Source organism: Vanellus vanellus (assembly GCF_965231255.1).
Source record: "Vanellus vanellus genome assembly, contig: HAP1_SCAFFOLD_185, whole genome shotgun sequence".
Taxonomy (NCBI): Eukaryota; Metazoa; Chordata; class Aves; order Charadriiformes; family Charadriidae; genus Vanellus; species Vanellus vanellus.
Window position 1 is genome coordinate 1 of NW_028126895.1, and position 15,212 is coordinate 15,212.

Genomic DNA, 15,212 nt, shown 5'->3' on the forward strand with positions numbered 1-15,212 from the left:
AACCAGCTCCAAAATGAGCCAAAATGAGTCACCTTCAAAATTAACTGCTGGACTTGGCAGTGTTAGGTTAACAGTTGGACTCGATGATCTTAAAGGCTTTTTCCAACCTCAATCACTCCATGATTCTATGATCATTTCAGAAGCATCTCTTCTACAGACCCACGCAGCCATTGCAAAAGTCTCCTTGCAATTTCCCTTTAAGCCTTCCCTTGACTAGGATGCCTACAGCACCATAATCCGTGTGTTGCTATATATATACTGAAATCGGCACTCTTGGATAAGTCCCTGTTGTGTGTAGCCCTGGAAAACTCCTTTTGAGTGTAAAGGAAAACAGAACCAGCAGGAAAGTGGTTTGGCAACAAAATAGGAAAACAGAGCAAAGGGGGGAAAAGGGACCGTGTGAGTGGAAACAGGTTTCTAGTCAGCAGGCTTCTCTGATGGAGCCCTGCAGTAGCCTGTGTCCCGTGTTCTCATTGGAGCCGATTTCCAACTACCTTCTGTGCGGGCGCATCCTCTGTTCTTAGTGGGCATGTGTGAATGGCAGTGAACTTCAAGCTGGAATCACCGGTGAGGAGGATACGAGGTCTGTCTTCCAGCAACTGGAGCAGGGCTGCAAACATCCTGGACTCCAATGCCCGGGTGCAGGCAATGAGGAGACCATGAAGACCAGGGTCCAGGAGCTGGACAGAACCAGTGCCTAAGGCAGACCTGGGTCTTCTCCTAGAGAGACTCATGGGCTGGAGAAGGCTGACTGGCTCTCTCCTGCCCTCTGCACAAGGCTCACAGGGCCCTGCTGACCATAGACCTCAACGTTGCAAGAGCTGAGGAACTCCTGGAGGAACAGCATGGTACAAATTGGCAAAATGGGCTCTGAGTCCTTGCCGGGCCTGACTCTCCAGACTGTACCTGCACAGGTTGATCAGGACACACTTCTTCAGCTGCCACCAGCCTCAGGTAGGCACCAGTGAGGACCCTTAGCTCCCTTCAGTCAGGGAAGCAGTGTCTGGAAGCAAGCTGTCTTGTGGAGGAAAAAGGTGGCCAAGGTGTCTGGGAGTCACTATCAGAACCCAAGTGGGAAAGGAAAAATGCTCTTGTTTTTGACAGAAAAGCTCCCCTGGAGTCAAAGCGTGGGTCAGACCTTAACTAGAGCCAAGAGTGAACGTAAATATCATCCAGGAAAAAATTCCTTCACGTGCACTGGCTCAAACCAGATCACTCACAGAATCCCAGGATCACACCGGTAGGGTTTTGGAGGGGGTCTCTGGAGATTGTCTTGTCCCACCCACCTGCTAAACCCCCCTTCAGCTAGTGTGCCTGAAGGGTGGTGGGATCTGCCGAGGGAGGGCTGCTCATGGGCCCCTCGTCCCCCCGCTCTGGCCTCACACACATCGAAAGCCACCAACAGCTGGGGCACATCTGGAGCAAGGCTTCATGTGTGATCAGAGATGGATCTGCAGAGACCCCCACCAGGAACAGCTGCAACCTTACAGTTACAAAAGGACTCTGCTTGTGAAGAAACCATTAGCCTTGGTAACTACATGGTTCCATTCTTATGATGCAGGTGGATGGAGACCTCTCTTATGAAGAGAGGCTGAGAGAGTTGGGGTTCTTCAGTCTGCAGAAGAGAAGGCTCCAGGGAGACCTTACAGTGGCCTTCCAGTACTTAAAGGGGACCTACAAGAAAGCTGGAGAGGGACTTTTTACAAGGGCATGTAGTGATAGGACGAGGGGGAATGGCTTCAAACTGGAAAAGGGGAGATTTAGATTGGATATGGGAAAAGAAATTCTTCACTCTGAGGGTGGTGAGACACTGGCACAGGTTGCCCAGAGAAGCTGTGGCTGTTCCATCCCTTGAAGTGTTCAAGGCCAGGCTGGATGGGGCTTTGAGCAACCTGGACTGGTGGAAGGTGCCCATGACAGGGGGTTGGAAGAAGATGATTTTTAAGGTCCCTTCCAACTCTAACCATCCTAGGAGTCTATGATTCTATAACCTGAAACAGGAGATTCTGACCTGGAACAGGAAGAACATCAGACAGACAGACATTGGAACAAGTTGTCCACGCAGGCTATGGAATGTCCACTCTTTGAAGTTTTCAAGACCCTACTGGGACACAGCCCTGACCACCAAGTCTGACTCCACTGGAGACAATGCTCTGTGCAGTTGCTACCCTAAATTACGTCCCTTTGCACTCAGAGGAGAGACCTGAGGGGTCCACCTGTCATGAGGAGCAAGTCAGCAGAGCTTAACCTAAGTCAGCTCCCTTAACCTAAAGCCGGAACCAAGCAGAACCCTGTGCACCATTTCTCTAGGAGGGTGGAGTCCTAACTGTCACTCTAGATCAGCAGCTGAGCTCACTTTAGCCCCCAGCACAGAATCACAGAATCACGGAATAGTCAGGGTTGGAAGGGAACTCTGGAGATCATCTAGTCAAACCTCCCCTGCCAGAGCAGGGTCACCTAAAACAGGTTGCACAGGACAGCTTCCAGGCGGGTTTTGAATGTCTCCAGAGTGGGAGACTCCACAACCTCTCTGGGCAGCCTGTTCCAGTGCTCCACTACCCTCAAAGTGAAGAAGTTCCTCCTCATGTTAAGATGGAACTTCCTATGTTCAAGCTTGTGCCCATTACCCCTTGTTCTATCAATGGGCACCACTGAAAAAAGACTCCTCCCATCCCTCTGGCATCCTCCCTGTCCTGGTTTCAGTATTTTAAGTATTTGAAAGCATTAATAAGATCCCCCCTCAGTCTTCTTTTCTCTAGACTAAAGAAACCCAAGTTCCTCAGCCTTTCCTCATATGAAAGATGTTCTAATCCCCTAATCATCTTCGTAGCCCTTTGCTGGACTGTCTCCAGCAGTTCCCTGTCCTTCTTGAACTGGGGAGCCCAGAACTGGACGCAGTACTCCGGATGCGGCCTCACCAGGGCAGAGTAGAGGGGGAGGATGACCTCCCTCGACCTGCTGGCCACACTCTTCTTGATGCACCCCAGGATGCCATTGGCCCTCTTGGCCGCCAGGGCACATTGCTGGCTCATGGGCATCCTGTTGTCCACCAGGACTCCCAGGTCCCTTTCCACAGAACTGCTCTCCAGGAGGTCAGCCCCCAACCTGTACTGATGTGTGGGATTATTCCTCCCCAGATGCAGTACCCTACATTTACCCTGTTGAATTTCAATAGGTTCCTCCCTGCCCAACTCTCCAGCCTGTCCAGGTCACGCTGTAAAGCAGCACAGCCTTCTGGCGTGTCAGCCACTCCTCCCGGTTTAGTGTCATCAGCAAACTTGCTGATGGTACACTCTATCCCTTCATCCAGATCATCGATGAATATATTGAACAGCAAATAAAGCGTCTTGGCCTCTGGGGAAGGTTTGGGTTTCCCCTCTCCTTAATGGGCAAAGCCTGGCACCCCTGTGGGGGGCTTATCCTGTCCCACGTTCCCAGTCTCCTCAGTTTGGAGTAAATCACTCCTTCTTCCCCACCGACCATTCATGGAGTCTAGAAGGAGAAGCTGTGAGGAGCATCTCATTATAGTTCTGCTCCGTGAGCTGGAAGAGATCACGGCTCGTTCCCCAGCTTGTTTCCCCACCTCCGAAGAGCACAGAGGTCCAAGGGAGGGCAGCTCAGGGCTTTCATCCCCCCAGGGCTTCACTTGCACAGGGCTCACTTGCTGTGACACAGAGAGTTGAGCTGCAGCAGGAACCTTCAGGAGCCTCTTCTATAAACCCGGGAGGCACTGCAGAGAAGGGGATATTCAGGTGCTGCTGAAGACTCTCAGAAGGAGATGGTGACAGGTGAGTGCAAGGACAGAGCAGTGACTAAGTCATGGGTCAGGGTCTGCAGGCAGAATTGGAAAGGGGAGGGTGGAATGGGGAAGAGGCAGGAGATAGCCCCCGACCTTGCCTTTCATGCTCCATTGCCCTCAGAGGAAGGGCTGTGACATCCTGCTGGGGACTACAGGTAGGTGCTGGGTTTGCTGAGGTGGGTGTCATTAATGTGCCAGTGGCTCTTTGCACAGCGGCCACTAGGAAGTGGGACCATGTGTCTTGGTACAGCCCTGTCCTGCACGTCTTCTTATCCCAGCTCACTCTTTCCTCTGGATACCCTCCCTGGGTCCTTGACACCACTGAACAGATACAGGCAGCGTGGTTGTCAGTGCAGAGACAGAGCTGCAGGGCATCAGCTGATGGGCACTCGGACACCTCCGTGGACATGAAGAGGTTGGAGAGGAGGGTATGGGGCCAGCGTGCCAACACACGTCCTTTAATGTCTCAACTCTTATTCTCTCTCTGTCTCTTTCTCCATCTTGCTTGTGTCTTAGGGCTTCACCTCAATGCCTCAGCTCTCTCACAGCTGTCTCTCAGCCGTCCGCATGGGGTGTGATTTACTGAGAGCACCGACTCTGGGGTACCCTCCCCATGGAAACACCTTCTGGAACAATGCATCCCAGTGTAGGTGCGCTGAATCACTGAGTCAAAGGGCTCCTCCGTCCCAGGAACTCTCTGGGCTCACCAGGTGCCTGCCTTGGCCATCTCCGACTCTCTGTCAAATGTGTGAAGTTTGAGGCAGAGCATCATCAGGGACAGTGTTTTGTCTGACCCGAGTATTATGGAAGCCCAGAGAGGTGGTGTGGGCTTTCTCTTTCAGCCACAGGCGTTCCCTGGGCAGGCAATCAGGTGTGTATCAGGCATTTACTGGAAACCTGTGCTTCATGAGGATCCTGCACCGCCTCAGCCCCCACTCACCCCCAGGACACTCTTGTGTCTTCATTGCAGTGCTGAACAGGGAGCCCTGAGCACTCAGGTGGCAATGCTGAGGTCCAGGTGCTGCGCTGCTGCAGGGAGGCAGCCCAAATGCACCCAGAAATGTAAGGTGAGGAGGAAGAGATGTCCAGCAAATGATCGTCACCCCTGTCCTTTTTGCCTCCTCCTTGTGCAACATCGCTTTTCCTCATTTGGCTTAGAACCTCAGGTACCTCTTCTCTGGAATCCCGTTTTTCCCACCCTTCTCTCCCAAGTTCATATCTGCTTGTGAGTCTCCTGTCTAACAGACCCTTTGCAGTGCCTTCAGCTACCAAGCTAGTAAGTCCTGGCCACTCTTGGTCAGTGGAAAGAGATGGACTGTCCAGGGACAGAATTGCGTCATCAGAAAGCAAATGTTTCAGGGAGTTGAGACCTCTAGCCCTCTTCGCTGTCCATTCTTCCTCAGTGGAAAGAAGCTGTCTATGGCACGATGCGTTCCCCTAAAGGCTTTTTTGCATGATGGAGTTTTCCTCTCTGGCCCGTCTTTCTGTTGCTTGAAATTTGGCTAAAACCTATGCTGGGTACTCCTGGCAATAACTTCACGCATCACAATCTAATATGATCAAATGAACATTCTCTTTCATTCCACAGAAATAGGCACCTCGATGCGGCAACTCACCTCTCTAATCAAAGGAGATTCTTCAAAGAAGAGCAGTTTGGCCCTCTCAAAGAACCTTTTCTTGCCCTTTTGCCAGGAATAGTGCCCTAAACCAAGTCGGAATTCAGTCAAATGGGGGAAAACCTCCATGTTGTCTCTGGCAGTGACTTCTTCCCAGTTCATTTTCACAAAAAACACAGAAACGCATGCCCTTCCCCAGGTTCCCTTCCAGCCACATGGGGAAAAGAAGGTCCTACAGCACCTCATGGAGAAAGAGGAATAGGACAACCAGACCTCACCAGTGGTGTTCCTCCTGCTGGGATTGAGTAACGTCCCCAAGCTTCAGGTGCCTCTCTTCATCCTCTCTCTCATGATCTACACGGTGACCATGTTTGGCAACATCCTCGTTGTTGTGCTGGTGGTGGCACATCGGCATCTTCACACTCCCATGTACTTCTTCCTGGGGAATTTATCCAGTGTAGAAATCTGCTATACCTCCACTATCCTGCCCAGGCTGCTGGCCAGCTTCCTAACCAGGGACAGAACCATTTCTGCTCAAGGCTGCATGACGCAGTTCTTTTTCTTTGGCTGTTTTGCAGGTGCTGAGTGCTACCTGCTGGCCACCATGTCCTATGATCGGTACTTGGCCATATGTCAACCCCTACTCTATGCAAGCCTCATGAACTGGAAGCTCTGTCTCCAGCTGGCGGCTGGGTCCTGGCTAGCAGGATTACTGATGTCTACCATAGTCACTGGACAATTTTCCAAGTTACCCTTCTGTGGTCCCAATGCAATTGATCACTTCTTCTGAGAGTTTGCCCCGTTGCTAGAGCTCGCCTGCAGTGACACCACCGTGCTTAGACTGGTGACTTTCATAATCTGTTTTCTGGATGTAGTCGTCCCGTTTGTAGTCACTTTGGTATCCTACATCTGCATCATAGCTGCGATCCTGAGGATCCCCACCACCATGGGGAGGCAGAAGGCCTTCTCCACCTGCTCCTCTCACCTCATGGTGGTCACTGTTTTCTATGGCACCCTCGTCGTTGTCTATATGATACCCAGGACAGCCTCACTGAGGCAGCTCAATCAAGTGCTCTCCTTTTTCTACACCATCCTCACGCCCATGGTCAATCCTCTCCTCTACAGCCTGCGGAACAGGGAGGTCAAGGGGGCTCTAGGAAATGCACTCAGAAAAACTGTGGCCTGCGTCGAGAGCTCATACTAGTTGAGATCCACCAGGAAGGCACAGGTTGTGGGTCTCCTTTGACCAAGCATGGACAATTCGTAAGTGCATATTTTGTGTCCCAGGTCCATCTTTAGAAGTGCAGAATCTGTGGACTGGTTGTGGAATGAGAAGTGGGAGAGGGGAATTTGTGTCTTAAAGAAATACAGGTCTGGTGTTGAAGAGTGTCAAATCTTCCCTGGCTTGCTTCCTTCTTTAAAGTAAACACGATTGCGATCCTTCAGGTGGGAGCTGTGAAATGCCACACCTGCCCAGGAGTGGGAGAAAACTTACGCTAAACATGCTGTTTCCTCTTCCGTTACCCAGCCAAGCTGAGGGCTGCCATTCTTGCATGCCTGGGACTCCTCAGGGCACCTCCCTATTGGCAGTGAGAAGTGGGCAGCTGAATCAAGCCCCGCTAGTGGACACGTCTAAATTCCAGTAGATGCATGCCAGCCCTCGTGTTCTCTGGGCTTCCTAGCAGAGGACAACTGTGAAAGCTAGTCTGACAGGGTCACCCCCCCGAAAAGAAAAACCAAGATCCATCTTCAGAAGAAAGGCAAACAAGCTGGGTCTTGGCTTCCCGATGTTTTAACACAGCAATCATCACTTTCCCCCTTCTTTCCTTCTCCTAATCTGCCTCCCCCTCTCCAACCCTCCTCTCCCAATGTCATTACTTTTTTGTTTCCCACTGGCTGACTGAGGTATGGCAAACTCAGTCCTCCTGTTTTCTTCTTTCTTGCACAAGAGAACAAGGTCAGCTCCTGAGGCATGACTGAGTACACACACCCCCAGCAGCGGGCATGCCCCATTTCCTGCCCTGAGGCACGCACACAAGATGGAAATGTCTCCATCATCCCTGATTTGCGCAAGGGCCTTCGGCCCTGACATACTGCCACAACACACTTATTCCTCCTCCAAGCACAGACAAAAATTCCTTCCCACTTCCAGGCTCAAATCACAGTTGCAAGAATTTGCTGCCCTTCAGAAGAGGCCTTGAGCTTCTTGGATCTTCTTGGTGCTCATGGCAATGTTCTTGGCTGCCTCCAGGGTTGATGGGCTTCTTGTCTATAGCAAGGACATTATGACAAACTTTTAGGAAATGTTTGCTTTTCTGTCATTCCGACATGTAGAAAGAGTAGACATAGAAAAGAGTGAAATACACGGAAATGGATGCTGAGTTTAGGGACAGTAAGAACCAGGTGAGACACCCCCATAGCTGTGGCTTCCTGGCAAGAAGCCCATCCTGCAAAGGGTATCCAGCCTCTGCCGCTCTGGAGTGGGGAATCAGCAGTGTCCATGCCACCTGGGGACACAAACAGTGCCTTTTGAAAGACCACCCTTCCTCTGAACTGCTTTGGATTTGTTCTTGAGGATGGGGTATCACGGCTCACGCTGCAAATACTGATTTCACTGGCACTGCCCAGAGCAGCTGTCCAAGATGCAAACTGCTGCATTTAGATTTAGGCAGATTAATGTTTGTGGGTGGCTTTGGATTGTTTTTTTGTGATTGGTGGGGCTTTTGCTTGTTTAGTTTTGGGGGAGGGTTTTAATTTTTTAGATACTGATAGGGAACTCACACAACCGCCTGAAGGATTGTGTGAGGGTTACTGACAGAAGGCCCAGCATTTCTTGCATCTCAAGGCATGAGATGCCAGAGGCCAAGGGAAAGATGGTTTGGGCACTACCTGGGGATTTGGCGAACAGATACTCGCTCCCCTCTCGCAACACCCTGCTCTTCTCAGTGAGGGCTGTGAGAAACTCTGCCAACCAGGTCTGAACTCACATTCGTCTCAAGTAACTTATGTCTAACTGCAGCCAATGTGGTCCAGCCAGCTCAGGATTTGAGTTTCCATTGGAGGACAAATCATTTCAATTCACACTTCTTTTCCATCTTCACTCTGACACTGAATGTTGTGTGACACAACTGTCCTGGCTCTCCGGGCAGGATGGGCAAAAGTTTGATACCTGAACAGGAACTTTTGCCCTTGCTGGAAATAGGAACGCAGCAGGCTCGAGCCAAGAGACCCAAGAAACAAAACTTCCCATAGGGACAACTAATGAAAACGTGCCACAGGCTGTGGGACCTTCTCTTTACTGACAGAGAATTAGTGAGTCTAGAAAATACAGCTTCACCTATTTTTCCCTTTCTTGTAACTTGGTTCTCAGAATTTATGTAGAATAGAATCATGGAATCATAGAATCATGGAATCATAGAATCATGGAATCGTAGAATCATAAAATCATGGAATCGTTTAGGTTGGAAGGGACCTTTAGGATCATCAACTCCAACTGTTAACCAAGTCCACCACTAAACCATGTCCCTCAGCACCACCCCTACATGTCTTTTCAATACCTCCAGGGATGGTGACTCAACCCCTTCCCGGGTAGCCTGGTCCGATGCTTGATAACCCTCTCAGTCAAGACGTTTTTCCTAACGTCTAATCTAAATCTCCCCCAGTGCAACTCAAGCCCAATTCCTCTTGTCATATCGCTTGCTACTTGGTAGAAGAGACCAAGCCCCACCTCTCTACAACCTCCTTTCAGGTAGTTGTAGAGAGCAATAAGGTCTCCCCTCAGCCTGCTTTTCTCCAGGTTAAAAACCCCCAGTTCCTTCAGAAACTTTGAATCTGCTTTGCCACTTTGAAACTGTCTCTGAAAAACTAGCTCAGGATACGTTTTTTATATTTGATTGAGCCCCAATTAATGTGCTGCATTTAAGTGAGTTTCCATATCTGGAGCAGCTTTGCACAATGTCTGCTCAAAGAGGAGAAATAGCTCAGCCTGCAGTTGGAAATGGGTGAAGCTGGGGGCAATAAATGTGTTGCTTCAGATAATATTTGGTACGCATAAAATACAAAAAGGTTGTGAAGGTGAATGGGCATGAAAGAAACGGAAAACTGGTCACCCAGTGGAGCTCTGCAAGAGGAGGAGCTGTACATAACATGAGGCCATATAAGTGGGATCAGCATGAAGAGAAGACAACTTTTGTAGGGAAGATGTTGCAAGGGAGTACCTTGACTTCACCCAACTGCAAAACTGAGTTTGGGCATAGGGCAGAAGTGACGGACAGAGTTGTCCTGGGTTAAAAGACCTTCTCTGAGAGAAGGCTTGTGGGATTTTAGTTGGAGAGATTTGAGGCAGTCCTTTCAAGATCTAAGGTGGCTGAGCTTTGGAAAGAAGGAAGAATCAGAATGCATCTGAAGGATAGTTTGGAATTAGTTGTACTATCTTTTCTCTCTCTTATAATGTAAAGATTACAATAGTGTCCTTAAGTCATCCATGCTCCATATCTTTGTTCCCTCCTTTTATGAAGAGAGGGAGGTAGAATAGGGGAGTAGTTTCTCAGGCCGACGGACAGATCCCAGGTTAGTGAAAGGGCACAAAGGCAGGCAAATCGGTGATCACACCAGAAGATTACCTGCGTTTCCATTCTCAGAAGTCCGAGCTGTGCAGCAGAGAGCTCAGAGCTGCCTTCATCTGCCCCGCATTCCAGCATGGAAAATGAAACTAATCTAGTCCAAAGGTTGGGTTTGATTCTCTTCACATCCTAAAGCACCACATGGGGCCGGAGACAGGCAGGACACCGAAAAAGGAATCACACTTCCCTGGACAAAATCTTAGGTGCTTGTGGGAATCTCAGGAGGCATGGCATACCGATTTCTGGGTTCAACGAGCTGGTCAAATGCCTTGTCCCCGTGTCTGTAACGGTGTCTTTGATGTGTGGCTCTCGTGTGCAGAGTCTGCACAGGGACGCTGCTGTTTCTTGAGCAACCTGCTTGACCTCAGAACTAGCCCTGCTTGGAACTAAAGTTTGAAGTAGAGACCCACTGATCACAGGACAGTTCCACCCTGAATTGTCCCATGAGCATCTGCTGTAGCCACCCTCACATCCAGGCTCAGGGAAGGGCTGTAGGGAAAGGGTCTGTTGGGGTCTCTGGTCCAGCCTCCCACCAAAGGGTGGGAAATCGCCAACCTCAGACTCTGGTCAGCTGTGACTGTGGAGCTGAAACCTGAAAACCTCCAAACATGGAGATCAAAGATCCTCTGGGAGGGTCCCGCTGCGGTGCAACACCACCCTCCTACTCAGTTTTCACTCTTATGTCCTCCAGGTCATTATAAACATTTCAAACAGGGCATATTACGATATCGACCCCTGCAGAACCCTACTGGAGAGATACCTCCAGGCACAGTACCATGCAGGAACCACGTGCCTCCAAGCCCAGCAGTTCAGCTGTTTTTTTACCCACTTGCTTATCTACCCATGCAGATTCTACTGTCCTCAGTTAGAAACAAGGTGGGGGTGATGCTGAATGCCCTTCTGACTTCCCAGTAAAAGTTACCGCTCTCTCTGCCCAGCAATCCTGTCCTTTCAGCACAGAAAGCAAAGAGGATGGCCAGGTGCGATCTGCTTTGGGTAAATCCCGTCACCTTCTGTTTCAAACACACAGAAGAAGTCCCTGAGTGGACATGCTCTGGGGCACAGCCTTCAGCTCCCCTGCTAATTCTTTGGGGCATGCACGTTTTGGGCGCTGCCAGTGAGCAGACAATTCCACCAGTCTCCGTGATCTTCCAAAGACAAAGCAGAGTGACCACTGTGACACTGGCTGCCCTCTCAGCTCCCTCAGTTTCCACCTCTCCTGTCCATAGACTGGTAAGGATTGTGTTTGCTCGAGGACTTGACCCCAGCCGTTGCTGGTGGTTCTCCTGCAGGTTCCATCCTTGAGCCCGAGGCCTGGGAGACCTTGCTGGGGCAGACTGAGGCGAAGAGGACATGGAGTATTTCAGATCTATCAGCACCTGTTCTTATGAAACTCAGCAGTGGCCACACAGTGGCTTTGTTTCTCCTTGAACTCTTCCTGAAGGAGTAAACACTCATTCTGGTGCCCTTGAATTGCTTTTCAGGGTTAGATTGAATTGCCATCTGGACTGCAGCTAAGCTTGAGTCCTTGAAGACCAGCTGGACTGAGCTCTTGCACAATGTCACAGCTCTGTCTACCACAGGAACGGCTCCAGCTCGTCCTGTCTGTGCCCCTGGCTGAGATCATTGCTGCACGTTTGGGCTGAAGCCCCCCCAGCTGTGGCACCAGGCAAGCGGTGACTTGCCATAAGGACTCCTGGTACCAAGAGTCCAAGACAGTGTGTGTGCTACTGATGGGACAAGAAGAGGGGGTACTCGTGCCCAGCTCTTCTTCAGCTGGGAGAAATGACACAGATGGAAGTAAGTGTCTCTGCACAGCTGAGGGAGGGAACATCAGAGATTGCATCAGCCTTTTTCACAGGTGGTTCCCCTGGAGCCCCAGGGACACCTCCAAGGAGGAGCCCAGAGGGGACAGAGAGAGTGGCACTGTGGGCTGGTCCTCTGCTGCTGAGCTGGGCCAGGCTGCTGGGCCGGAGGGAGCTCCTGGCAAGTGGGCAGCGCTGCAGAGAGACAGCTCTGCCCAGGAGCAGGGCTGGGGGCACTGCCTGCAGGCAGAGAGGGGAGACCTGCGAGGCAGAGAGAGCTTAAAGGCAGTTGGGAGTGGGTGGTGCTGAGAGCTCACTGGGGCAGAAATATTCACCAGCTTCTGCGTGGTAAGTCTTGGGGTGCCGGGCAATGCAGCTCCAGTTCCTGGAGAGATCTCCTCAAGCTGGTCCATCTGAGAGCTGCTGGGCTCTGTCAGGAGGACTCTCTCAGTTTCTGTGCTGTAGAGGAGGAGGATGTGCTCCAGAGCAGGGCTTCCCTGCTGCCCAGTGAGAGGGACAGGGCCCGAGGGCTGCCTTCTGCCGGGGATGGTTGTGGAGGTGTGCGTAGGGGTGTGCAGGCAGGGGTGGGCAGGGCTGTCCTTGCCATCAGGGTCCCTGCACCCCAGGGGCTGTGTGCCGGGGCAGGGACTCTGCCAGGGTCAGCTCTCCGCCTGCCCGGGGAGCTCCCACGGAGCTTCTGTGGGGAGAAGCAGTGGGTGGAAGGAGTGACTGCCAGCAAGGCAGATGCCTTCTGTTGCTGAGATGGACCTGTGTGGGTCAGGGCTGCTCCAGATCCCCATCACCCCAAGGACATTTGCAGAGGGCCCTTTTGAAGAAGGACATCGAGGCACCTTTCCCCTGAAAGAGAACAAGTCTGTGCTGTGGGATTTCTCCTCTCAGCTGGTGGGTGGGCAGTGGGTGGTGGGAATGGATTTCTCCTTTACGAAGAAGGCACAGAGACCCCCGTTCTCAATAGCACTTCCCTGAACCCCTCCTGAGCCCCCGCACAGCCAGAGATGCCCCCGGGCAGCGCTGTGCTGCCAGGAGGGGTCTGCAGGGCAGAGCTGAGCACACAGCGGGTGGGATGGGCTCTGGGGCACTGGCAGGGAGGAGACCCGGGGGCAGAGAAGCAGCTCCAGGCAGGGGCAGCTCCTGGCAGCCCAGACACAGGCAGGGACAGAGAGGGAGCTGCTGCCAGAAGTGCCCAGGCAGGGGGGATCCTGGCACCTCCGGCCACCCCCTGACCTTCAGACAACTTCTCGGCAGGAAGCCTCTGCTCTCCTCTCACACCCGCCCCACAGCCAGTGGGTCCAGAGCCTGAGATGCCTTCTCGGCAGCTGCACCTGCAGTCAAGGAGATGTGTGTGTGTCCTACAAGTGATGCACAACATAAAAGCAAGTGCCCTGCAGTGTCTCTGTCTGAAGACACTGTCAATGAGGAGAAGGCTTCACTGCACGCCTGTCTGACTCCCTCTCCTCGCTTCCTTTTTTCAGAGCACAGACGTGTTTCTCCTTGTTTCCCCACCCCTCTGTTGAACTCTGCATCTCAGGAGTTGGGGAGGGGGTGCGGGTCAGCTTCTCTTCTGCCTCTGACTCTGCCTCTGACTCGTGCCCCAGAGGTGCCCTCATGGAAAGTTGGTGTCAAGGCAGTATTGTACCCGATAAGGTAGAGTGTCACTGAGTTTGTGGGGTTGGGAATGAGCTGGATCATTTCTCATTCAGCTGTGGGAGGGGGATTTCTGTGAGGAATGGCATTGGGATTTCCTCAGAAAAGTCTCTCCCAGTTTGTCACTGCCTTTTCCTCCTTGGACAGGTCCCCCTGCCCAGAGGCAGCAAATGTCCAACAGCAGCTCCATCACCCAATTCATCCTCCTGGCATTGGCAGACACACGGGAGCTGCAGCTCTTGACCTTCGGGCTCTTCCTGGGCATCTACCTGGCTGCCCTCCTGGGAAACGGCCTCATCATCACCGCCATCACCTGCGACCACCGCCTCCACACCCCCATGTACTTCTTCCTCCTCAACCTCTCTGTTCTTGACCTGGGCTCCATCTCTACCACTCTCCCCAAAGCCATGGCCAACTCCCTCTGGAACACCAGGGCCATCTCCTATGCAGGATGTGCTGTCCAGCTCTTTTTCTTTCTCATTTTTACTTCAGCTGAGTATTCTCTCCTCACCATCATGGCCTATGACCGCTACGTTGCCATCTGCCATCCCCTGCACTACGGGACCCTCCTGGGCAGCAGAGCTTGTGTCCACATGGCAGCAGCTGCCTGGGCCAGTGGGTTTCTCAATTCTTTCCTGCACACGGCCAATACATTTTCACTGTCCCTCTGCCAGGGCAATGCCGTGGACCAGTTCTTCTGTGAAGTCCCCCACATCCTCAAGCTCTCCTGCTCACACTCATACCTCAGGGAAGTTGGGCTGATTGTGGTTAGTGCCTGTTTAGCATTTGTGTGTTTTGTTTTCATTCTGCTGTCCTATGTGCAGATCCTGAGGGCGGTGCTGAGGATCCCCTCTGAGCAGGGACGGCACAAAGCCTTTTCCACGTGCCTCCCTCACCTGGCCGTGGTCTCCCTCTTTATCACCACTGGAGTGTTTGCACATCTGAAGCCCCCCTCCATCTCCTCCCCATCTCTGGACCTGGTGGTGGCAGTGTTGTACTCGGTGGTGCCTCCAGCAGTGAACCCCTTCATCTACAGCATGAGGAACCAGGAGCTCAAGGATGCCCTACACAAACAGGCCCAATGGACGCTGTTTCACGGACAATAACCTACCGCCTCTTCTCCGCACATTGCCCAGAGTTTATCTTAGACCACGAGCCTGAATTTTTCTCTTGTCATAATCCTGCTTATTGATATTTTTCTGGGTTTATACTACTTTTTTTGAGGCTTGATCCTACTGGGTCTGACCCTTGCACAACACTGAGTCAGATGTAGCTGGTCAGATAACAGCTCTTAAATGAAATGGGATGTCCCAGGTAGAATAGGGAGAAAAGGGAGAAACAGAAAAAAAAGACATGGGCTGAGATAAATATTGTTTAAAAGAACAGTAACAGAAAAGATATTATTACTACTACTACTACTACTAATAATAATAATAAAATATAGTGATGCAACACAAATTGCTGACACTTCCCAATGATTAACTCCCCAGCCTGTCCGGAGATGTGATCACCGATCCCTGCCCCCCTGCTAACTCCCATTTATATACTGAGCATGACATCTATGGGATGGAATATTCCTTTGGCCAGCTTGTCTTGTCTGTGGCCCCCCACCTTCCACAGGAAGTTGAAAAAGTCCGTGACAATATAAGCATCACCCAGCAACAACTAAAACAATATGAGTTAGCAATGTTATTCTCATAGTCAA

The 15,212-nt window shown here is 51.5% G+C and overlaps 1 protein-coding gene and 1 pseudogene across 2 annotated transcripts; both read left to right on the plus strand.

The window, feature by feature from the left end:
- The first annotated feature begins 5,686 nt into the window (after positions 1-5,686).
- LOC309685662 (olfactory receptor 5AP2-like) lies at positions 5,687-6,619 on the plus strand (annotated as a pseudogene). Its single transcript has one exon. The product of its transcript is annotated as an olfactory receptor 5AP2-like (transcript).
- Positions 6,620-13,677: 7,058 nt separating this feature from the next.
- Positions 13,678-14,613, plus strand: LOC309685663 (olfactory receptor 14A16-like; the record flags this gene model as incomplete). Its single annotated transcript, XM_082501394.1, has 1 exon — positions 13,678-14,613. The coding sequence occupies one exon, from the start codon at positions 13,678-13,680 to the stop codon at positions 14,611-14,613; it is 936 nt and encodes a 311-aa protein (XP_082357520.1).
- Between the last annotated feature and the right edge of the window lie 599 nt (positions 14,614-15,212).